At 47.3% G+C, this 26,158-nt stretch overlaps 1 protein-coding gene across 1 annotated transcript in view; it reads right to left on the bottom strand.

Annotated features, from left to right (window-relative positions):
- Nucleotides 1-8,469: 8,469 nt before the first annotated feature.
- POLR2M (RNA polymerase II subunit M) overlaps nucleotides 8,470-26,158 on the bottom strand; it is a 38,767-nt gene continuing 21,078 nt past the window's right edge. The window contains exon 4 of the mRNA XM_035258699.3: nucleotides 8,470-25,043. Coding sequence (XP_035114590.1) covers nucleotides 24,990-25,043 — 54 coding nt within the window. The 3' untranslated portion in view covers nucleotides 8,470-24,989. The remainder of the gene's footprint in view (nucleotides 25,044-26,158) is intronic.

Genomic DNA, 26,158 nt, shown 5'->3' with positions numbered 1-26,158 from the left:
TTTGAAGTAGACTCCCAAAAAGCATCCTAAGGGTCCTTCTAAGAGGAAGCCATGAAGGTGAGAGTATCAGAGAGACCTGTAGATGCCACCTGCCTTTCAAAATGAAGAAAAGGACCACAAGGTAAGGAATGCTGGTGGCTGGTAGACACCGGAAATGGCATGGAACAGATCCCCCCAGAGCCTGCAGTAGGAATGCAGCACTTGATTTTAGCCGGTGTTTTGATGCTGGCCTGTTAGCCTTGTAACACCGGTTTTGGACTTGACCTCTAGACTGAAAGAAAACAAATTTGTGTTATTTTAAGGCAGCACGACCATGGTGATTTGTGACAGCAACAACGTAAAACTAATACATAGGTAATTAATGCTCCGGCCAAGTTGGAAATTCACATTATCAAGAATCTCTCAAAGAGGCTAGAAAGAGCTATAAACACAGGTGCCGGTGGAGAAAGGCCAACATGCGACTCTGATGGCGTTTTCTGGTCTTTCAACAGATGTCTTAATTCTTACTGTTCAGACGAACCAATATTCTCATCCTTCAGCAATGTTGTTTAACCAACAAAGACTGCTTTTCCTTCATGTTTTCTGCAGCCAACCAGAATGTAATTGTATTTCAAAGTTACACTTTCCACAACACACATATGCAGTCTTCGGCGCATTATAAACAGGGTGTAGTTATCGTTAACAGACCACGTGGCATATTCTGAAGCTAGACTGCCTGAAGTCAAATCCCAGCTCTGTCCCTTACTAGCTGACCTCGTACCTCAGTTCTCATCTAAAAAAAATGGGCAGAAGGGGACAGATCATACATGTCTGTTGACAGTAGTTGATGCTGGCAAAGCATGTATTCTTTACTTAGTTTTAGAAACAGAGTCTCACTCTGTCTCCCGGACTGGAGTGCAGTGGCAGAATCACACAGCTCACCGCAGCCTCAAATTCCTGGGATCAAGGCGTCCTCCCATCTCGGCCTCCCAGGTAGCTTCAATTACAGGCACAAGTCACTGCACCCAGCTTGGGAAAACATTTAAAACAGTTCCTGGGCAGAGTTAACATCATTATGAGTGTCTGTCAAAAACCGTTTTTGCAAGTGTACCAGTGGTATTACCTTGGCCAATGAGCACCCTGTGTATTAGCCGCTGCAGGTAAATCTTCCTACATGTAAATCGATCACGCTACATCCTTAGAGCTCTTAGGCTGCAGTAGTTAAAGATGGCAATCCCTGGAGAGAATCCAGTTCCCAAACATGGGTTACGTCCCTGTGGGCTGCATACACGTTGTTGGGCAAACATTTAAAATAAGAGATTTCACACAAAAGCCGATTTCTGCCGTTCCTTGAAAATTCAGACTTATCCACATGGGACTTACATTCCCTCAAAACCACCACCTCAGCTGGAACTGAACCGCCGACGCAGGGTCCTTTGGACTCTGCCTCCCCAACACTGAAGTGAGAATCTGTTGTGACACGTGAGCCCACGCACATTGTTATTTCTCTTAGACAAATTTCTCCAGAATGGAAAACAGTTTACAAGGTCCACTTTTGCAGAAACATGAGAATGCAATGTTCTTTGGAGACATGACATTTTTTCCCACACATTATATAAGAAAATTGTGTCCGATTAGAAAAAGTAGAGTCGGCCGGGCGCGGTGGCTCAAGCCTGTAGTCCCAGCACTTTGGGAGGCCGAGGCGGGTGGATCACGAGGTCAAGAGATCGAGACCATCCTGGTCAACATGGTGAAACCCAGTCTCTGCTAAAAATACAAAAAATTAGCTGGACATGGTGGCGCGTGCCTGTAATCCCAGCTACTCAGGAGGCTGAGGCAGGAGAATTGCCTGAACCCAGGAGGCGGAGGTTGCGGTGAGCCGAGATTGCGCCATTGCACTCCAGCCTGGGTAACAAGAGCGAAACTCCGTCTCAAAAAAAAAAAAAGAAAAAGTAGAGTCAAATACTAGGATTTCGGGCCCTTCACAACCTCATCCCTGTGGACCCCTCAGATTTACTTCCCACGACTTTTCCACACACACACACACACACACACACAGTCACACACACACACTCTCTCTCTCTCTCTCTCTCTCTCTCTCTCTCTCTGTCTCTGTCTCTGTCTCTGTCTCTGTCTCTCTGTCTCCCCCGCCCCCCACCCCAGCAATTTTGGACTGTTTTTGGTAATATGACTCCATATCTTACTTTTCATTGTTGTCTTTTAAATAGAACGTCTAGCTACAAAAGAGAAATTTTTCAGCCTGGTGCTTAATCTTAAATCACTAGCATTCATCGGCATGATACATTCCAAAATTTTCATGGAAAGGTAACATTTGGTTTAATCATGTAGCCAAGCTCATTTTGATGATAAATCAAAGCTAGGTCATCAGGAACAACAACAAAAAAAAATTCTACAACCCTTCAAGCATAATCCATCCTGACTGGAGTATCGTAAAACACACGCACGGGAAGTGCAAATAGAATCCCACATGCCACACAGCGATCGAATAAACTGACACGTACGATTAGGAATTGGAGAACATACGTGACAATATGTATTTTGAATAGTATTAACAACATGCTGACATTTCCTCCTGGAGGCTCAGACGGTGTGTATGTTACCAGAATCATCTTAGCCCAAACAAAATCGATCTTGGCTTAGGAAAGATCTTTACCTGGCTGAGGGTTGAGAGTAAATGGAGAGGATGCTGAAAAGAAATTCTGATTTAATGGAAATGTGTGGGAACATGATGATGACTATCAGTGGTATGCATATGTCAGACCCTTCAGGCAATAGAAGAGGCCCTGGATTGGGGATGGGAAGAGGAGGTCTACCCCGGCCCCTGAAAACCTAGCAAGATCATGGGAAAAGGACAGAAGGAAGTTTTGATAGGTCCCTGAAAGGCATGAGACTGGAAAACTGCCGCTATTCAAATTCACACATATGTTGATATACACGTGTCAGTTTTAGGTATTCCATTTTTTCAGATGAAGAAACCGACTCCCTGAGAGTTTAACTTTCCCAAGACCAAACCACTAATAAGAGCCCAGATATTTGATCTCTAGTAACTTTCTGACAGTTGCTTCCCACATTGCACTGCGTAAAAGGGGACATTTCAAAGCCTCAATACTCATGTTTTCATCTTAAAACGCTTTCAGTGTTAAAAGTCTACCATTCTTTTCTCTTTGGGTAATGAGTGATACAGAAACTCACAGCAGTCCATTCATAGTAATGACACAGCTCCCATATGCAAATAACTGTCACCATTTACTGAGCACCCGCTATGTACCAGGCACTATACATGTTTCTCTCATTTGATTGTCACTATAAAGGGTTATCGCGACTTTGTAGGAAGAGATCATGTTCAGAGATACAATAACCTGGTTTTGTTAAATAAGTGATGGAGCCAGGATTTTTCTGGTTTATCGGGAAAACTCTAAAATCTGTTCTTTTTGCAATGCTCAACTGCCTCTCCAAGTAACATAGCCTAATAATTTTGATTCTTCACGGACATTTCTAGGCCAGACGCTGGAACAGGTGGTTTCCTTAGGCTCTCAGATAGCCGTCGGCACCACACTCCAAGGTATGTATTACTGCACATTTATGTATACAGAACAGACCTTCTAAGAGGCTGACCTGCCAAAGTCTCTCTATTTCAATGAATCAGGGTACAAAGCCCAGGCTTCACTCTGAAAGGGCTCACAGCCTTTGGTGAACATTCTAAATGTCATGATCAGGCTGTCTAGACAAGTAGGTCTCAGACTCTCCTGCATTTACAATCAGCTGCACAGCTTTTGAAAATTCTATTGCCCATGCTGCTTCTGTACAGAATTTCGTTTACAATTATGAACAAGTTATAGAAATGATAATGGTGGCACATTACGACTGTTCTTATTGCCACTGAATTGTACACTTCAACACGGTTCAAGTGATAAAGTTTATATTTATTTTACCACACCCTAGTGTTAAAATTTCACTACCCCCCCACCCTTATCCCCAGAACCACTGGCACCCAGGTATCAGTATTTTTGAAAGCTCCCCTCTTGATTCCAATGTGTGTCCAGCCACGTTTGAGAACAGGTGGCTTCGAACAAGGCTCCTCTAATTTAAGTGTGCGTATGTGCATACGAATCACCTGGGGAATTGGTAACGCGTAGCAAAGACTCAATCTGCCTTATATTAGAACCATCTGAGACCATTTCCCCAGGCATTCTTCAGACTCTGCTTCCCCGAGATGCTAATTGTTCCATGTGACTTTAGAAAAAGTTAAGGATTCTATGGATAATTAAGATTGGAAGATACTGGGCTAAATTAAGCTAGGTGAGCCTTTTTTCAGACGTCCCAGCGTGCTACACGTATTGTGAGTTACTGAGCGGGAGATGGCTCGTGAGCAGCACTTCCCAGGCACACCTGACACGGGGAAGCTTTTCAGAGCACAGCAATGCTGAGGTGGGTGATGGCCGCCCTACAGCATTGCATGCGGGAGACACTGTCTCTCTACTGAACTGCCATGGGGATGCCCTGATACCAGCTTGTTTCCAGCAGACACAATTTGGAATATACATAGGGTGGAGGCAGAGATGGCATTGGGCCTCATATTGACAGACAACACAGAAGGCCAAAGAGAAAGCTGAGACACTTGCCTACGTCCTGGTGAGCACACCTCCTCCCAGACCACTCACTCATTTCACCTACTTTTAAGTCAGACTTTAAACGCGCCTTTTCTACTTGAGGGCCCTTGGCTTCCTAATCTGAACGAGGAGGAGGTTGGGAATTGCTCTGTAGGGTCCCATGGGAATGTCCAACACCAGCGCTCACAAAGGACCAAGATCACAATTGTGAAGTTCGAACACTTGGGTGTGAATGATCGCACAACATTGTGACTGTTCTTAGTGCTACTGAGTTATACACTTAAAAATGGTTAAAGTGATATAGTTTGTTATACTTACTTTACCATACCACAGTGTCAAAGATTCACTGCCCCACCCCCTTAGCCCAGTACCACTGACAATGACACCCAGGTATCAGTGTTTTCCTAAGTTCCTTACCTGATTGGGTGTGTTTAAGACTCATTCGAGCCGAGTAAACATCGATTTGAATTCACCTCCCATCCTCACAGACAACATTTTTGCACAGAGCTCTAAGATTCAGTGAGTAGGACTCAGTCTCTGACTTTCCCTTTGCCGCACTCCCAACCCCAAACCCAGTCCTGCTGAGCCTACTTGCAATCTGCATTTGAGCATTCCTGTACCGATTCTCAAGTCAGACTCACTCTGCCCAAAGTCCCCTTTCTGAAAAGCAAGTCTGACCAAGTCTCTCCTACACTCAAACCAACAAGCCCCAGGGCCCTCAAAGGAAAACCGACCACTTAGACCTGCCTACAGCGTCCGTCCCTGAACGGCAGCCTAAGCTCCACTTAGATTCTTGCAGGCTCCCCCACTTCCTGGACGAGGCTAAGCCCGCGTGGCCCATCCCCACTACCTTAGCCGGACAACTCAAACTAGCCTCTAGGTCGCAGCTCAGTTACCCTCCCTTCCAAGTCCCTCCTCACCCTTCACTCTCCACCTGCTGCCCAAGCCCCCATTAGGGACCAGCCCTGTGCTCCCCGCGACTCTGTGGTAGCAGTTACCACCCTGCATGACAGCCCCCAATTCCCAACTCTTTCTCCCACTAGATTCAGGGCAGGAACTGAATCTCATTCACAGTTGGAACCCCAGGGCCTGGCTCAGAACCCGAATCACAGAAGGCGCATGACATAGACTTGCTGGGTTGTTCAAATTCTGGGCCCCCAAGATCCCGAGGAAGGAGATAAAGGATCTCCTGATCCAAGGCAGGGTGGACATCCGTACTGAGGGCTCGCCCGTCAGCGTAAACCAGTGAGACGTATAAAGAAAAGGTGAAACAGCCGTACCCAGGGCCTGGAAAAACCAGCAAAGGACCTGCGTCCTAGTCACAGATTCAATCTGGACATCCCGCACGGCCGCTTCCTGCTCCAACACTCTCAGAGACAAAGCTGTCCAAATAACCAAGCCCATGCTGCTTCCACGTCTTAGTCCACACATACCACACACTGGGTCACGGATAAAGAACAGAAAGTAATTGCTCACCGTTCTGAAGGCTGGAAGGCCAACATCCAGGAACCAGCACTGGGCGTCCGCCGCAGGCCACATCCTCAAGCCACGGAAAAGCAAGCCGGCCCAACCCTACCAAAGCCTCCTTTATTCATGAGGGAGGAGCCCTCGTGGCCTAATCACCTTCTAAAGACCCCGCCTCCTCATACATCACATTGGCCACACCTGAATTTTAGAGGCAACAAGCCACAGCCACCTGTATGAGATCCCCACCCACCAGACTGGCCCTTACACCACTTTCAACATTTTGCCACGCTAGTCCAAGCAAAGAAAGGGCTGAGCCACCCTATACATTACCCAGCAGGGCCCTGCCTCTGCCTGCCTGGGCGATGCCTCCCCATCCCCTCAGCTCACTCTGCAAACGCCCCCGATTTCTCAGAGCCTTAGCTTCAGCGCTCCTTCCATGTGAGATCTTCCAGGTTCCTCCAATAGGAAGCAACAGCTCCTCCCTTGTCTGCCCTGAAACAGTGTCCCTTTCCAGCATGCCTTTGAGTTTTCTATGCATTTGTCCTCTTACCAGGCCCTCAGTGGGAAGACACTTCAGCTGCTTTACCGCACAGAACCTTGCTTCATGGCAAGCTCAGAGATGAATAGTAAATTCCCTAATTAATTAGGACGGGAAGCAACATAGTAGGAGCATAAACTGTGAGTGGGGGCAAATGCCAACAGCCATAAGCCGCACCGCAGCCAAGCCTCTGTTCGTGCAGTCCATATGCCTTATGCACACCTTCACCTTTGCAAATACTGACCAGGCCAGTCTCACGAGTATCTCTAGGGTGGGCACGGCAAATTCTATTCCCCGCAGTTTGCAGGTTGGGAGTGAGTCTCCGGGAGGCCAATGGACTTGTTCAACCCGCCACGAGGAAGGCTGGGCCGGCAGTCAGGGCCACCACATCCAAGTCTGTTTCATCACACATGTTGATAACACTCGAATCCACTCTCGCCTTTTCAATAAGAAACCTACAAGGAGTGTGAACATGCACCCGCAGTTCCAGCTCCAGTCGAGCCTGGGGCACAGGGAGGCGGAACCCTCAGGATGGGGTCTCGGCCCAGCCACGCTCCTGGCTCCACGAGCCGACTGAGCTTTATTCCCTGCCACTGGCGCTGCCAGCTCTGGCCCTGGGTCCGAGGAGCAACACTGCTGCGGCTGCCAGCTGGGAACTGCCGAGCACTGGGCAGGACCCACCCTCTGCCGCCTTTCCCGGGTGCCTACAACAGGCATTTATTTGCACTGCTGCCTCCACTTACCAAAAAAAAAAAAAAAAAAAAAAGTCTGGTTTTGCTTAATTTTACTGCTGGAAATGCAGAAACACACTTTGCTTTTGCTTTCTCACCAAATTACATCAGCTGACTCCCGGGACCCCAGCATGTCCTGAGATGGGCAACCAGAGCAGCTGCCCGCTGTGTGCGGAGACGGGCTCCAGCTGCCCCCACAGGTCCGGCGAGTCCGCACTCAGTCCTGCGGTGCGGGAGCCCAGCTCCTTCTCAAGACAGCGGGCGACAACACTGCCCACCTGGGAACCCACAGGGCCCCTCTCTGCTGCGGACGATTGGTGGATTCTTCCCAGGGCCAGGACTAGGGGGAGTAAGTGAGGCACCCTCCTGTGTGTAAAATTGAAGGGGGCATTGAAAAATGCAGTCATCAAAAGACATACTATTTCAATGCGACAGCAAGAAAGCAACATTAATGCCAAAAAAAAATGACGCATCTAGGAGCAAACTTCCTCACAGTAAAAAGCCATGAGGAACAGAAGCAAGGTGAATGTAGAATCCAGGAGCCAATTTCATCTCAGGTAGTTTTGGAGCTAAATTATCTATGGCTGGGGACCAAAGGTAGGCAAATCAACAGACACCCCCACCTTCAGCAGTGCTGACCTTGCTTGTATCATACCTAGGGCTGAGCGGGCAAGAATGGAGGGAGCAGGAAGGAGACTCGGCTTAGAGAGGAGAGGTCATAAGCAAATCCTGGGTGGACATCACGTCAAAATATTGCTAGGGCACAAATTCAAAATATCCCTTTCATTCTTTGTTTGTTTTTGGTTTTGTATTTGAGATGGAGTCTTGCTGTGTTCCCAGGCTGCAGTGCCTTGGCAGGATCTGGGCCCTGCAACCCTCCACCTCTGGGGCCCAAGAGATTCTCATGCCTCAGCCTCGCAAGTAGCTCAAATCATCCCTTTCATTCTGATGAGAGAACTCTGCCTTACTTTTTTTTTTTTTTGAAATGGAGTCTCGCCCAGGGTGGAGTGCATTGTCAGGATCTCAGCTCACTGCAACCGCCGCCTCCCAGGTTCAAGCAATTCTCCTGCCTCAGCCTCCTAAGTAGCTGGGATTACAGGCACATGCCACTACACCTGGCTAATTTTTATATTTTTAGTAGAGACGGGGTTTTACCATGTTGGTCAGGCTGCTCTCAAACTCCTGACCTCGTGATCCACTCTCCTTGGCCTCCCGAAGGGCTGGGATTACAGGAATGAGCCCCGGCGCCTGGCTCTCTGCCTTATTCTCCAAGCTCATGGCAGTTGTCTGTGGTAGCAATCAGAGGGTTAATTGAATATAATGAAGAAACAGAAGAGGAGACGGCAGTTAATTAACTTAGCGGAAAATATTCCCAGGGTTTTGATTTACTTCACAGGAAGAAGCAAAATATTGGACATCTTTTATTTCACTCTTGCCTAGAGTATAAATGTGAGAAACTTGCAGATTCCAAAAAGGTTGCTATAATCCCTAACCATCTCCGGGTGATGTTTTCATTACATAGGATAAAAGGTTGTGTTTAAAATGCAAACACACCCTCGGTAATCCTCTCGAGAATCTACTCTGAAGCCACTAGATCTTACCATTTTGGTTCCCGGACTTCTGAAGACTGCAAAGGAAAGAACTGATTTTTTTTTTTAATTGGAAAAGTTTTTGAACCAACCTGCGTCCATGATGGGCACGGAGATGTTTGCTGTGCTGCTGACATCTACTGAGAGGCTGGGAAATAGCATTTCAGGAAGTAAAGGAAGTTAAAGCCGCTCTTGAGAAAGCTCTGTCTCTGACGGGGGATGCCATCTGTAACACATCATCCACCTTTGAGCAAGCACTCATCAATTTCCACAGAGCGTCAGGATCCTGTCATGTTCACCCAGGCAGCTTGGAAAAGGGAATGGGGCTGCAGCCTTTGTGGGGACAGCAGTCTGCCTCCTAGCACTCTCTGCAAAGGGAGGAGAAGCGCTTCTTAGAGCTGGATACCAATTGTCACACTCTGTCTGCTCAGCACCTTTCCAGCTTTGTATTAGTAACTCGTTATACAGACGCAAAAACTCAAATCCACACATGTCCCATGGCTTACCGAAAGCTACACAGCTAGAAAGTGGCAGGACAGGAATGGGACACAGAGCAAGCTGTCTCCGTGCTTGTGCCCTGTCCCCACTTTCTGTCCCCAAGGGCGCAACACTGTAGATCCGAACCACAACCCCCAAAAGCCTCTAGGAAATGTATAGGCTCCACTTCACTCCCAGGAGATTCCTATGGATTTAGGGAAAAAATGACGCAGTGACAGAGGAGTTTGAACTCTGGGGGTGAAATCATTTCCTCCAAATTATTCTTCTTCCAATGACAAAGATACACCATGAAAAACAGACCTATGCCCTCTAACCTTTGAGAAGATCTGAGTCACGTGGCAATTAGATTTGTACCCTTACAGGGTTACGGAGGCCAGTTTTCCCTTCCTCCTCATTTCCTTCTCCCCCATGACATTTTTAGAAAGTCACATTCATTTATTTTACCATTAGCTAGAAGCCTTAACCCTGGCCTTCAGGGCAGAGCCCGCCTCACTCTTCTGTAGATTACTTCGTTCCTCTGCAGGTGGACTCCAAGTAATCATGTCTTCTTTGCACACGTAGAGGCACCCGTTTGCGTGCATTCAAGGCTGCCCACCTCAACAGAAAACTGCTTTGACGTCTATCAGGTCTGCAGGCAGTTTTTCAATGTGAGAACTGCTAACATAAAAGGGATATGAGCCAAGTTTTGAAACAAGTTATTATTTCACATAAAGTGGTTATCAAAATAGATAAGAAAAATTAAGTAAAGAAAATAAGAATAACTGCATTAAAAATCCGGGTATTGGGGGATGGTTCTGCTGGTAGGTCAGCCAGGGGAATGAGAAGGAGCTAGGGGCGAGAGTACTTTCCTCTCTAAGTTGGTCTGGTAAGTTTTGTCTTCTTTTAGAAAGCTGGGTTCCAGATGGGTAGACAGAGGGCTCATTAAGTCGTTATTTTCCAGTTATTGGTTTCAGCTATTTTTTGGACCTGATAATGCAGGTACATGGTATAAATTTCATAAGATACAAAAGACTGTACAGTAAAAAGCAAGTCCCGCTCCGACCCTGGACCCTAGCCATCGGGCTCCTCTTCCCTGATGCAAGCCTGCCAGCTTCTGTATATCTTCCCGTAAATATTCAATATATACACAGTTACAAATGTTCTTTTTGACTTTAACCACATAGCCGTATACCATGCACCCTGTTCTACACCTTGTTCATTTCTCTTCACCACATATCTTGGAGATTCTTTGTCAACAAGTAGGATTTAAACAAGTTGGGCAAGCCCACCATGGCCCCAAGAGCACCCTGTAACTTCCTAAGAAGCCTTTATGAGTTGTTGCCAAAATGAATGTCCATCCTGGGGATCACGAGATCTTTTCTCTTTTGAGGCACCACTAAACTATGACCAAGAATCCTCTGGGATTATTTTCATCCAGAGTTTCTACCTTAATTTATTCAATTGGATCATACATTTCTCTTATACTATGTGCATTTCTATTTAATTTTCTTCTTCAGAGAACTTAAGAAGAGAGCATCTGAGAATCAAGAACTCAGTAATGAAGTTTAATTCAAAGTAGACTTGTATTACACACACACACGTACACACACATACACACACACAGATACACATACATACACACACATACACAGATACACACATACATACACATACACACACAGATACACATACACACACAGATACACACATATGCACACACATACACACACATACATACACATACACACACAGATACACATACACACACAGATACACATACGCGCACACACACGCACGCACACACATACACATACACACAGATACACACACACACAGATATACATACACACAGATACACACATACGCACACACACACACGCAAACACACACAGATACACACATATGCACACACATACACACACAGATATACATACACACATACGCACACACACATACACACACAGATACACATACACACACAGATACATACGCACACACACACACATACACATACACACACAGATACACATACATACACACACATACACACACAGATATACATACATACACACACAGATACACACGCACACACACACAAACACACACAGATACACACATATGCACACACACATACACACAGATATACATACACACAGATACACACATATGCACACACACACATACACACGCACACACACACATACACACACAGATACACACATACGCACACACACACACACGCACACACACACACACACACACACAGGACCACAGGGTTCTCTTGCAATGAAGCAGCTGCAGTGGAGAGAAGACTGGAAAGAGGTGGCTTCAGGGGCTGGTCTGCAGACGTCAGCACTTGACTCTGCCCCCAGGGTTCTCAGCGTCCTGGTCTTGGCTCTTCTCCTCTCATCTAGGGAGTCTGCATTAGGAAGTTTTACTGACACTGTTAATTTATATGAAAAAGAAAAAATATGTGTAAATGCAACCAGCATTTCTGACCAGGGATGATCAGATTCTCTATTCTGGTCTCAGCTGATTTGTAAGTGGAGACATTCAACTCCGGTCCCATAATCTAGTCTAGTTAATCATAACTAGTGCTGTGACCTTAGCCGGGTGCAAGAATTTCCAAGTCTGAAATGCTGGTGACTGTCACAGCCCCTTGCCTCAACGTCACTACACATTCTCATCCCACATTTTTCCAAACCAGCCTAATTCACATGAACTTTACACGTTTCGCTCTCATCGGCAGGTGCTTTTCCTAGAGCGACTAACAGTGACAGTCGATACCGCTCTGCGTATGACCAGAGTGCTGGTGCCCATTTGCAAGCAGGCCCGGCTGAGTCTGTGGAGCTGCTTGCACGGGGCCGGGCACAGTGGCTCAGCCTGTCATCTCAGCACTTTAGGAAGCCAAGGCAGGCAGATCACTTGAGTCCAGGAGTTCGAGACCAGCCTGGGCAAGATGATGAAACCACAAAAAATACACAAATTAGCCACACATGGTCATGGGCCCCTATAGTCCCAGCTACTCAGGAGGCTGAACTGGGGTGATCATTCGAGCCCAAGTAGCGGAGTGAGCTGACACTGTGCCACTGTACTCCAGCCTCAGCAACAGAGTAAGACCCTGCCTCAAAAGAAAAGAAAAGAAAGTTCCGTATAAGCCAGCCTATTTGAGAATGGGTCTCAGCTCTTATGTCCACTCAGATACAGTAAAGGTTGAAGGCCCCTTCAAAACACAGCTCAGCCCTCTACTCGCAGAGCACCCAGTTGCTCTGGGCCCAGGAACACGGAAGGGAGGAGGTCAATCCTGACATCTGTTCTTTGAACCTGTCAAAATGTTCCTGCCACAGTAGCCCCAGATATGCTGGCTGGAGAGATTTGATGTGGGCAGCAAACCTGCCTAGTGGTCCCCCGGGTTAAGTGCACAAAGTGTTTCCACAAAACACAGTCAAATGCCCTTGGAAGGATGTCAGAATACATTGCTGGACCCCCAAAATACTTCCCCAAAGATGCTCCCAAGGATAGTTTCGGACTGGCCTTGTGTTCCATGAAGACCAGGGCAGCTGAGATTAATATCAACATTTCACATGGTCTAATAACAAAATGCTCCACAAAAAATGTTGTCTATCAAAAAGTACATGAAACAAAGACTTTCCAATATTAAGACCAGATGTCGGGACACTGAAGACAGCATTTCTTTCTGGCCTACTCAGTGAGATAGAGGAAAATGCATGCGGTATCAGATGAACAAGCTGTCCCTGAATGTTGCCCCCAAATATTGACCAGAAACAAGCAATCTGGGCTTAAAGATAGAATCCAAAAAGGAGGTTTGTTTCAGTTCTTGGCAGGAACTCCTCTAAGCACTAAGCTTAATAAATAAACAAAGTCACCGCTCACTGTCCGATCTTCAAAATGTCAAGTGCTAACGGAGGGCAAATCGTTCGCCGTCTCTCAAGGACCCATCAATTTAAATATAATTACTCCCCTGGTGACAACTAAAGGGGTTACGGAGAACGAAAGCAGGACAGTTCCCCAGAGGAACGTCTCTGTCTCCCTTAAAAGAGGATTCCATTAAAAGAGGCTGGCCCCAAGCGTAGGGGTTTGGGCTCTTTTCGGGGAGTTGACTGCCTCCCTGCAAGCTTCAAGGAGGAAAGAGCGGAGGTGGGGCCCGAGGGGCAGGGAGGGCCCCCACAAATGCCTCATTAATGCGGGGCAAAGCAGCACAGCCCACAGAATGTGCTTCTCACAGAGGAGCCCGGCGCTCACTGACAGAATGTTCAGGACTCCACCGTCGCACCAGGAAGCCTGGCCAGCTCGGGGATCACAATGAAAGGCACTCCGGTGGAGGAGCTCGGAGCCCCGCGTTTCAAATTTCCGGGCTATTGTCAATTTCTCTAGCAAGCTCCACATTATCTACACTGAAGAGACTTTTAATTTCCTTTGTCAGTAACAAAAATCTGTCCGAGGTGGTTATAAAACGTCTATTGATTTACCTCTGGGACCGGGGCTGAGGGCAGCGGAATGGACCATGGGTTAGGGAGGAAGAAAGGGAGGAGAAGAACTTGTTTCCTTTTGCTTGAATGTCTTCAGCCCCCTGGGTCCCGTCCTCCCTGGCTCTGGCTGATCTCAGGAACAGAGCTGTCAGACACGGCGCACCTGCTCACCTTAGCTCCCCAGGCCGCTTCAGCGTTTGCCGGGGCTGACTGCAGTGCAAACAGTGAGGGAGGCATCTGCTCCTGGGAGGAAATTCTGGAGAGGCTGGCCGGGCAGTGAATTTCTCCAGCAAACTGACCCTCACCTGGAGCTGGGCTCATCGAACTACCATCCCCGGGCCGGATCCGGCCTACCGTGTGTTTTTGTAAAGAAAGTTTTATTTATTTCAGGTACCGGGGAACATTTCATGCAAGTTAAGGGCACTGAGCTGGCTCTGAGAGGTGGGCGGGAGCAGTATAATCAGAAAAGCCAGTGTTTTGGGTAAGGGTATCATCAGGGAGAACAGAGAGACAAATCCCCAAGGCTTTTGAGGAGGCCTCCAAGGAACTGAGAAGCAACAGGAAAGAACAATAATAATAGCTACCACTTATTCGGGGCTGTATTCATTCATTCTATCCTTACAACTCAGTAAGGTACGTTTATTATTATCCCCATTTTACTGATGAAGAGAGTGGAGCACAGAGAGTTTAAGTATCTTGTCAAAGGTCACACAGCAGTTAAGTAGCAGGGCTGAGAGTCTCGCTTGGTGAGCCTGACGCTGGAGCTCACACGCTAATCACTGTGATGAGGCTGCAGAGAAGGGCTGGAGCGCGAGGTGGGTTTTTTTCTTGAGAGTTGGCAAGAGCAGTATTTTGGGAAAAGCAGCCGGCAACGAAGAGAAATTTCCCATCAAGGCGACAGAGACGAGACCACTGCAGTTAATCGTGTTGTGGGTGACAGGAGACTGAACCAACATGGTGGCAGTGGGGACAGGAAGGAAAGGCAAGACCAGCCAAGACTGAGACCTCCTCACCGGGAAGCAATTATGGAATGCTTCCCTCCATACCACTCTGCCCACCCCTCCGTCGTGTGATTGTCATGGATTCTTTGAGCTTTTCTCCTCTTTAGGCTGAGTCGCTGAGGTTTCTCCATGACTTTTATTCATTGTTCTACCCTTAGCCCAAGCCTGATACCTCGATGCACGACTGGCATCCAATAGACTTGATAACTGACTCCAATGCTGCTAGCCAGGAACTCTAGGAAGCCTGGCGGGAGGCCTGCTTGAATGGATGCCCACTGAGGAAGCCATCTTGAGGGGAGAGAGAGGATGGAGGACGCTGCCTTGGGCACACTGAGGGGCCTTTGGACCTGAGAGTGGAGATGTCCTGTCAGCGGCTGGGAATGCGGTCTGATACACAGGAAAGGGTCATGGCTGCAGAGGTCGACTCGTACATCAACCACAAAGAGGTGCTAGTGAAACCATGAGAATAGACGAGCTCCTAGGGAGGGAAACGGCAGAGGGAAGGGGCCGGGGCTGAAAGAAGCCCATTGTTGGAGAGTGAGAGGAAGGCGAGGAGCCCGTGGAGGAGCTGCCCAGAAGGTAAGAGGAGAAGCGCAAGGTCAGGTTATGGGGCACCCCTTTCTTTGGGAGCTGACAGACACACTTATCAGCTGGTAAAGGAACTCTCACAGTCAGCAGGGCCCCAGCCTCCCCACCCTGAGATCTTTCTGCAGAGAAGTATCCCTTAGGGAATATCAGAAGCCAAGCTGCAGGTGAACTCAGGGGGCCTAGGTGTAACTCCTGGAGGTGGGCATGGTCTCCCGCCTGAGACTGTCTGCCAGCCCCCCATCCACCCCGCTTTCCTTTACCTTCAGCCCTGGCTCCAGTCAAAGCAGGCTGCACGCCCCCACCAAAAGGAGCAAGGGCAGCCCTATCGCCTGGTCACGCCTCAGTGTCACTGATGGCTCTGCAAGAAGGCTTGGGACTGTGTTCGAGGACAAGCCACAAGTGCGGCACATTTTGTAATGGATCGTGCCAAAGGAGGTTGCATGCCGTGGGTTGTCAGTGCTTTCCTGGGGTTGATTTATTGACTGACTGGTCAACATGGCCACAGCAAAACTCAGGCAGAGCAGCAGTAATCACCCACTGAGGCTGGATCAGCGGGATACCTGCAGTTCAGCTTTTCACCACATCTACTGAAGGGGGAAGGCAAGCGCTGGGCCTGAGACAGAACTGGGCCTTCAGTGTGTTGTGCTCAGTGCTAGGAGTCAAAGGACAATAGACAGCTAGACAAGAGCTTGCAGAGCTGACCCTCCAGAGGCAAAGACAAAACCGCACAAGCCAGCGTGCAGTGTGGCAGGAGACGCAGGGAGGCAGTCCTGGAGAGCCAGGTAGAAGAGAGGAGCCATCCATGCCATTTGAGCCGCCTCTGAGAGGGTGTAGAGACGTTTGGCAGAGGTGGGACCAGGGTTCCCAGACAGTGGGGCGGCATGGAGAGCAGACTGGGATGACCGAGGGGAGGCGGGCAGGACGCAGGTCTCGGGGACAGAGGGCTGGCTGCTTCCTGGCTGAGAAAGGCCTTGAATGTCAAAGAGACAAGGCGTTGGATGGGCTAGAGGTTGAACACCAGAAATGGCAAGCTCCAAGCCAGGAAAGAAGGGCCTGTGCCCCACAGAAGCTGCATGGAACCAGAGAACACGAGACGGAGTTCAGATCCCAGCTCTGCAGCTGACAAACCGTGACATCTGGGCATGCTGTTCAGCCTCAGTTTCCTCATCTATACGATCAGGATAAATACAATACCGGTTTCAAAGCCGGATGAAGAGAACTAAGCGAGATCGTACATATTGAGTGCTTAGCACGGTGCTTCTCACATACTGCAAGGTCAATCAGTGTTATCTGAATTCCTGAAACTACTTTTCGGTAGGAACATTAGGGAGATGGAGCGTCCCTAGGAACTGGCCCCACTGAGTCTGACCCCAGCCTGACTGAGAACCCTCACGAACAACCGGCAGGACAAAACGAATTCTCTCTCTGCTGGGTGTGCGCAGTTGCAGGCACGGACTTGGTTAAGGGGGTAGATGAGCTGAAGGACCAGAGCGTACAAGCGTAGTGGGGACTATGACAGAGAGAGCTCAGTGGACAGCAGGGAGAAGGAACCCAGACTTTGGGTTGGGTGCCCGCAGCCAGGAAAACAGAAAAAACCAACGAGCAAGAAACCCCTGCTGGAGAGCCGTTTGCTGCTCTCTCCGCTGCCAAACCAGAGGCCTCGCGAGGGCAGGAACAGGCTCCGTCTCGCCAGGGTTGTATCTCCGAGGCTCTGCCCCCAGGAAGAAGGAGCTCCAGGAACCTTCACCAGCCCTCTCTGGTGTATTTCACCGCCATCTTGTGGCCTTTCCAGCTCTGGCTGCTACTCATAGGCAAAGCCTCCTTCCCTGTCACACACTCCAGCCTCAGGCAGCCTCCCACTATGGCATCAAGTCAAGGTCCGGGGTTCCACACTCTTGCCTAACGTGTCCGTACGTGGAAACACAAAGGAAAACGGTGAGGCGTTATCACGCTCGGTCACTTCCACGCCAACGTTGTTAATCACATTAAATAACAAGAACTAACATTTCCGCTACCCCCCGACAGGTACTGAGCACTCTACTGAGCACTGTACGTGGATCTCGTTATTTGATCTGCACAAAATCTATTTTACAGGTAAGGAGTCGACGGAGAGAAAGACGAGCAACCTGCCTGGTATCATTTAGCCAGTAAATACCAGATGGGGGTTAAGTGATCTGGGAGCCTCTGCTCTCCCGGGGTCGGGAGTCTTGGGCCCATGCAGGTCAGTGAGGACCGCAGCTGGGACAGGCAGGCGGGGCCCTGAGTGGGCTCTGAGTGGGCAGCTTTTGGTGCAGCTGTGCGTCACCCAGGAGGACGGCAGGGAAAACAGGCACGGCAAGTCACGACTTCACAGCCTCCCTGCAAACTGCTCCCTGCCAGTTTTGCTCTAGAGGTTGCATTGCCAGGAGGGGACCCAGGGACAGTGGGAGTCAAACGGGGGGACTTGCAAGTCCATCTGCTCTCAGTGGAGCCGTTTTCAGTGTTGGAGAAACGCAGGGCTCATATGGAAAATGCTAAATGCCCAAGGACAGCTGGCAAGGTTTAGAAAACCGCTTTTGGCCTTCAGCGGCTGAGTTTTAAAAGTAGAAAGTAAAATACACGCTGGCCACAGAGGAACTCGGAGCACCCAGGCCGAGATGACAAAAATGCACCGTTCGCAAAACTCCACTTCTGTCTTATTCTAACCTGCATTTGTTTCCTTCTTTCCCCTCCAGTTGTGAGGAAGGGAACGCATGTGAAAAAGGTAGAAGGGAACAAGTCTGAAAATTGTTGAATAAAGTTACCCATTCCATCCCTACTCCTGTGACGACGGGACAACGATGACCGAAAGGCTGGGTCCGGGGGGAGTAGCTATGACTGTGGCAATTAATACGACTTCCCAGCTAAGAGGTTTTCAAAATTTCCTATGGGAAAGAAAATGGCTCCGAGCTATTGATGCTTTTCCTTTTCTTTAAGACGAGTGTATATTTCAGGTTTCAACTTTAGCATTGAAAACCCTGCGGAGTCAGCTCTTGGAAGACATTCTGCATTTCCCTCTGCTTGTCGGACCGCCCCCCTTGCACCCCGCCTCCCTGCACTTCACATATAATTCCCAATGTTATAGGAAATGACATCAATACGGAGGTGAGCAGACATATGCTTTCAATATGTCATTGATCCATGCTACATTTGGGGAGCATTTAGCAACAACAGTAATATTGGAACCTTGAATCCTGGAGAAATTTAAACTCTGGAAATCTCGCGAGTCGGGATCACTACGCCACAGAGTCACATCCTCCACAAACTGACCTTCGGAACGCAGCGCGGAGGTTTGCGGGTCAAAAAGGAGGGTGGAGGACACGAATGTGAGCGTTTCCCACTCACACGCAAAGAAAAGGTTCAAGGAAGTACAGATGTGAATCTCTGCTATAAAAAGCCCAGAGTTCCCTCTTACCACTGCCACTCTTAGAAAATTAAATGCTTTTTTTTTTTTTTCTTTTTGAGACGGAGTTTCGCTCTTGTTACTCAGGCTGGAGTGCAATGGCGCGATCTCGGCTCACCGCAACCTCCGCCTCCTGGGTTCAGGCAATTCTCCTGCCTCAGCCTCCTGAGTAGCTGGGATTACAGGCACGCGCCACCATGCCCAGCTAATTTTTTGTATTTTTAGTAGAGACGGGGTTTCACCATGTTAACCAGGATGGTCTCGATCTCGTGACCTCATGATCTACCCACCTCGGCCTCCCAAAGTGCTGGGATTACAGGCATGAGCCTCCGCGCCCGGCCTAAATGCTTTTTTCTTTTTATTCTGCTTGGACTTGACAGTGGAGAAGAAGAGAATCTGAGTGAAAAATGTCTCAGTTTACACTCGCTTAGTAACTCAAAAGACTCACAGACAGTAACAGAGAGACCCTTAGATTATTTTAGTATTTCCAAAATGCCAAAAGAAATTGCACATACATTTATTTTCCTTTGTTTTAGCTGGAATTAAGTCAACTCTGTGACTAGACGTGGATTGTCGAGGGGAGCTCGTGCTGAATACATCTTTGGATTAATAATAAACCAGCGACTATCAAGTAAATGAAGTTTGTTTCTCAAGAAAATCTTGCAGATTATAGGGTCTCTGGGGGGAGAATGAGTAACAGAGCCACTCCTGGTGAAAAGATGACCGGCAGGGCCAGCCCTCCACTGTGAAGGACTTTTCACTCCTTTCAGATGAACTTTAGTCTTAATGGCGTCCATTTTTGGCTTCTGAAAACTTGCCCAAAGATTGTGTATAACGCAGCTTGTTGTTTTACAGTCTGGATGCTGGAGAGAACCGGAGAAGTAGATTTGGAAGTAAAAGATATTTAATTGAATTGGCTTTTGTTTTGACAGATGTTTTATACAGTACTTTGTCTGTTAAGAACAAGATGTTCCAATAAATATTTGATAAGTGGGAGAGAAAATTTACTACGAGGCCATAAATCAATTGGCAAGAGGTCGTAAACTGCAAGATTGGTGCTCAAAGCATTTATTAGATTATCAGAATTTCAGTGTGATCTGCAGCGTTACCTACCTTCCCTTATCCATCATTTTTATGGGACATGAAAAAGAGTTATAAGGGATAAATTGCATTGAGAAAAATTAAAATATAGGCTTCAGACAAAGCAGTTTGCCAGGATATGGAACAAAATTAAGTGATGAACCAGGGAAAGAGATCCAAAATTGACATATTTTTGTTGCTTCATAAGAGTTAAGTATCAGTTTAGTAGACAATAAACTACAAAGATAGATAAATTACGGAAGTTTTAAGACACAGAGGGGTCCCAGAAATTGTTTCATCTGATCCCCGTTATTGTACTAACTAAGAAACCAAAGTCTGCAAGGCTAAGGGCTTTCTACAGTCTGTTAAGGGCATCGGTGACCCTATTTCTGATCAAGATAATGCCGAAGATAAAGCTTTGTGATTTTTCTTTTCTTTTCTTTTTGGAGGGAATATGTTTTTGTTAACAGAGAGGCATATAATATAAGCGATATATAACTAGGACTATACCATAAGGCATAAGACTCTTACATGCCTTGAGGACAGGAATTGATTCTCATTGTTACCGCAGTTTCTTAAGTGCCAATAAATGTTTATCTGCAGGCTCTTCTGTGTACCCAGGGCGTGCGTTTCACAGTGTGCTGGCAATGCGGTGAGGTCCTGCCAAAGGGAGAGACCTCAGCATGCACAGGTGGATGGGCAAGGGTGACAAAAAGGAAGCACACAGAGCTTGTGAGGCACACGGAGCCCGTGAGGCACATGGAGCTTGTGAGGCACACGTTGCTACCTGGGCGCTCTAAGGCCTGTTTTATTTTGTGCCAAGGGGTGGGTGCTGCCTTCTCAAAGAGGCAGGGCCAGCCCAGGGTGAGGCAAGCCAAGCAAGGGGTGTAAGATTTAAGGTGCCCCTCAGGGTCATGCATGTACTGACCTTGAACCTGCACTTCCCCGAGAGTGAGTGCCTCCTTAAGGTGTCTGCCCTAGTGCCTTGCTTGCCAGGAAAAGGACATTTGCCAAAGCCAGGGAAGGCTGTTAGGGGTTGGGGGAGAAGCCTAAGGGCAATGAAGATGTAACTTCCCAACCACATTGCTAAGTGCCCCCATGTCCCACTACCACGCCCTGGAAACGTGGAGACACAAATGGTGAGGGCACGGGAACGTGAATGACAAGGTGTCTTCCCTGGAGATGCTTTCAGTCACATGGCGGAGGCAGGCAGGTGCCATCTCACAACATGGGCCATGAAACTCCGTAAGTGTGACGGCTAATGACTACCAAACAAAATACCATGGGGACACCGGAAAACACGGGGAAGATATATTGGAAAGGGTTGCATTTGCGCCGTCATTGAGAAATATGAACTTACTATTTATGAGAGGGAAATGAAGCAAGATGGGAGCATCATTTCTGCCAGGCACTGGATTCTCCTCCAGGAGGGGCGGCCATGCCCGGGGGAGCCTGGGGAGCACAGAGGGTCTGCAGGTGGGCTACTTCCAGAGGAACGCTCCCCAACCTCCATTGTGCTGCACATTGGGGCTCTGAATCTAGTGTGGCCAGATGAAATATGGAGCATTCCATTCAATGTGCATTTCAAATAATCAACAGATAATTTTTCAGTAAAAGCACAGCATGTCACAAATATTACATGGACGTTATACTTTTAGAAAGTATTCACTGTTATCTGAAATTCAGATTTTAAAAAAAAGACTTTAAGTTCACGGATATATGTGCAGAACGTGCAGGTTTGTTACATGGGTACACATGTGCCGTGGTGTCTGCTGCTCCCATCAACCCATCATCTAGGTTTTAAGCCCCAGATGCACTAGGTATTTGTCCTAATGCTCTCCCTCCCCTTGCCCCTCAACGCCTGACAGGCCCCGTTGTGTGATGTCCCCTCCCTGTGTCCATGTGTTCTCACTGTGAAATTCAAATGTAACTGGGTGTCCTGTGTTTTTATTTGCTAAATCTGACATCTCTATCTGAATAGAGCCAGTAAAATGGTGCATGAGAGGAAAGGATGGAGAGCGATTGAGGGAATGGTCCCAGGAGCCTCCCAGACAGATTCAGACTGTCACATGCAGGCTAATCCTCTGCTCTGAAAGGAAGTGATAGAATCCTAGAGCTAGAAGAACATCAGTTCTCAATCCGGGATGCACATTAGAGTCTCCCGGGGGAGCTGTAAAACAGATCAGTGCCTGGAGTGTAACCTTAGATATTCTGATTTAATTGGTTCAGTGTAGCCTGGGTATTAGCATTTCTTACAGCTCCCCAGGTGGCGGTAACTCAAAGGAGCTGAGAACCACTGCTCTGGACTAAGCTCAGTCCTCCGAGGCAGGAGGTCAGACAGATCTGGCCTAATGATGCAACTCTCCCAATTCCTAGCTGTTTGGCCGACACGACACTTGTTTCGCCACCTGTAAAATGGGGATGATACTCACATTACAACTCGTTGCACTGATTGTTTAAGAATTCTACTTAGACCCTGTAAACTGAAACATGCATTTACCTTCCTTCTACCTTGCAGCCCTGCTCAAATGAGTCCAGACTGATGAAGATTTTAGGAAAGATACCAACTCATCTACCCATTCACTAGTGTAAAGAAAGCTACTAGGTGACTGTCTGCAGAAGAGAAAACCCAATAAAAGCAAGCCAGCTTACACCACTGAACCCCAGAAAAGTTAGAGGGAGGCAGTGAGATCCTCTGCAAGCCAGAATGAGAGGCGGGCCGGAACAAAACCAGAGGATCTGCTCGTCATGTGCATGAAGAGGGGACAGGCCCCCCTGCCCCTTCATCCAACCCCTGCAGCCAGTGAGAGGCCGACGAGGGGCAAACCCGGGGACACTCAGTGGACACTCAAGCATACACAAGGGCGCACAGCGAAGGAAGTGTGAGGCAATTTATCTACAACAGGGGGATACCGTGAAAGACTGCGGGCTGGATGTGAGGGTCTAGCACCATGCCCCAAGTGCTGGCAGCCAGGCACGCACCCTAGAGGCAGGGCACTTTCCAAAGAACCTGATAGAGGGACAGATGCTGACCTCTGAGGATCTCCTAAAGAAAGGCTGGGTGCCCCTCACTCCAGGCATTCACAGAACCTCCCCAGAGCCTTTCAGCGATTCTCTCCATGGCAAGGATAGAAGAGATTAGGAGAGAGCCTCTAACATGATAGAGACCAAAAGGAAATGAGGTGTGGGGGGCGGGGCGAGGGGGAATCACTTGAAAGAAACAGATAATTCAAAGAGAGAATTTTTTAAAACTACAATGAATTAAAATATTATAGTCATTATCCAGGAGATCCAATATCTGACTAGCTGAAGTTCCAACATGAGAAGACAGAAACTGGTAAAGAGTAAATTATCAACTAATACAAGAAAAATTTGTCAGAAATTAAGACAGACGTTCATAGATGGAATGAGCCCAACAACCACCAGCTCTCCCCACATCTCCACAAAAAAAGGGGGGGTGGAGGGTGCTTACACCAAAGTGAGTGAGTTCATCGTGGAACTTTAATATCCTAGAGATTAAAAAAAAAGACTTGAATGTTGAGAGCAGAAAAAAAAGTAAGAGTGAAAAGGGGTGAGGGAAGTCACATATAAAGGATTTGGAATTAGAATGCCATTGAATTCCTCCATGACTACAAGCTAAAAGACAGCAGAGTCATTAATGCATAGCAGATTCTAAGTCGGGGGTGGGGGGAAATGCTTTAGAATTCTATACCCAGCCAAACTACAAACCAAACCATCCAATGTACAAGGTATAGAAAAATTCATCTCCTATGCTGCCTTTTTGCAACTTTCATATTTGCTGAAAGATGTGTTCTATCAACACTTGAGAGAAAAATGAGAAAGATGAAGTCATGAGATCCAGAAAGCAGATCATATACAGGAGTGAGGTAAAGAGAGTCCTCTGGGTGAGAGCAAAGAAGGGAGGTCTCAGAATGACAGTGTGGTAGATCACTAGGCCAGAGCGCACCAGGACAGAGAACGCCAGCAGGCATGCCTCCCAGTCAAAGAGAACGGAGTCATACTCTGTTTCACTCATCTGACAATACAGAAAGGAGCTCTATGCTTCTGTTGGAAAGTTTGAGACTTCATTTTTAGACACAGAGAAAATTAAACAAAGTGACTATAGATTACGAAGCAAACTCAAGAAGGAAAACTCAATACACTTTGAAAATATTAATAGAAATATTATTTATAGTCATTATAATATAAACACTGAACATTTAATTAAAAAGTAGAAAGGATGAGGGGAGCAGAGTGTAAGGGAATGGGAATGGATGGAGTATAGGAGCTAAACCACACTCTTCAGCCAGTAGATAATGTCTATCTTAAAAATGAAACAATAGCACTAGATGCATATTACTTAGAAATCTGGAGACAACCTGCAAACAGCTGAAGTGGTTCCTCTAGGGAAGAAGGAATGGGTCTGAGAAGAGGATTTCTGGTTTTCCTTCTAAACCTTCTAGTTCCATTTGACTTTTTATATTATATACATATATTTCCTTCATATCGGTCCTCGTAAGTGTTTTGCATTTAGTAGGGGCTCAGTGAATGTTAGCTACTATTATCAAATTGTAGAACTGAAGCCAGGCACTGTGGCTCACGCCTGTAATCCCAGCCCTTTGGGAGGCCGAGGCAGGTGGATCACGAGGTCAAGAGATCGAGATCATCCTGGTCAACATGGTGAAACCCCGTCTCTACTAAAAATATAAAAAATTAGCTGGGCATGGTTGGTGCGTGCCTATAATCCCAGCTACTCGGGAGGCTGAGGCAGGAGAATTGCCTGAACCCAGGAGGCAGAGGTTGTGGTGAGCAGAGATTGCGCCATTGCACTCCAGCCTGGGTGACAAGAGCGAAACTCCGTCTCAAAAAAAAAAAAATTGTAGAATTGAAACTGGATGAATAGAAATACTGTGGCTTACCTAAAGCTTCCTTCTCCTGAAAGTGTCAGAAGCAGAACTAGGACTTCTTTCTTCAAAGCTATTTAAAGGGCATCTGTGTCAGACACAAGGATGATGCAGTCCCGGGTCCACGAGTGTCATTCTATTCAGGGGCTGGGAGGAAGAGCATGTGTGAACAACACTGTTTCACAACGGATACCCTGCTGGTAACAAGCCTCCAAGAGTTACCACGCCAACCTTTAGCCAGTGTGTCCCTCTCATGTCCCATTCTCAATGCCAGAGTGGATCATACATATTAAGGACTATCTGCCACAGATGCTAACTTTAACACGTGAGCATTCAGGCTCTCTGGAGGTCATATATGCAGTCCATCACAGTCCCCTTTCCTTTCTTATGCTCAATTTCTAGAGAAAAGCCTGCATTCAGATCATAAAATTTACAACAGCAATCAGCAGGCCCATCGAGCAGCTCTGGTCACTGACTGCCTAGCTGTATCTACTTCCGTCAGGTTTTTTATAAAGTTTGGCCCTCTTGAAGCATCACCAGCACCCCATCTTTCTGGTGCCTTCCTGGCTAAGTGATGCTCAAAGTGCCAGGCAATCAGAATTTGGTAAGAAGAGCTAAGGAGCCCATTTTCCCGCTCCTTCTACCACGGGTGTCCTTGGCTGGGGCTGCCGCACAGAACACGCTCATGGAACTGCGGGGCTGAGGGCTGTAAAAGGGTCTGTCCTGAAAATAAAATGACCAAAAAAATCAAGCTCAGCTGGACTCTGATTTAATAGTATCTGGCAAGCTAACTATATTATTTTTGAACACAGAGACATAAATTTGATATGAATAATAAAACTGAAGTATAATATGGACAAAGGAAACATAAAATTCACCTAATCTTCAAAAGAAATTCTATACTTGAATAATTAACTATGCTCTATTTATAAAACTAGAATAATTGAAAACAGGATTTCCAGTTGATTCATATAGCCTCTGAAATATTTATTATTGCAAGTCGAAAAGATCTGTCTGGGGTTTGTCACTGAAAATGTCTAAACTCAGTGTCCAGATGTTTATTTAAGTTACTCCCACAGAGTTCTAATGTCAATACCAGGGGTTATCGGAGAGCATCGCTGTGTATCTTCCTTGACTAATATTCTCATTTCTTTTGCATCTTTGATGTTTTCTTTCATTAAAATTCCTGGCCCATATCCACAGAAATCTGCTGGGCTTGCATAAAAAATTAGTCTGCAGACCTGACATCTGACGATGCCCCG

The sequence above is a fragment of the Callithrix jacchus genome, chromosome 8, assembly GCF_049354715.1.
Source record: "Callithrix jacchus isolate 240 chromosome 8, calJac240_pri, whole genome shotgun sequence".
Classification (NCBI taxonomy): Eukaryota; Metazoa; Chordata; class Mammalia; order Primates; family Cebidae; genus Callithrix; species Callithrix jacchus.
Note: the sequence above shows the minus strand (reverse complement) of the source record. Positions and strands in the feature narration are given on the sequence as shown.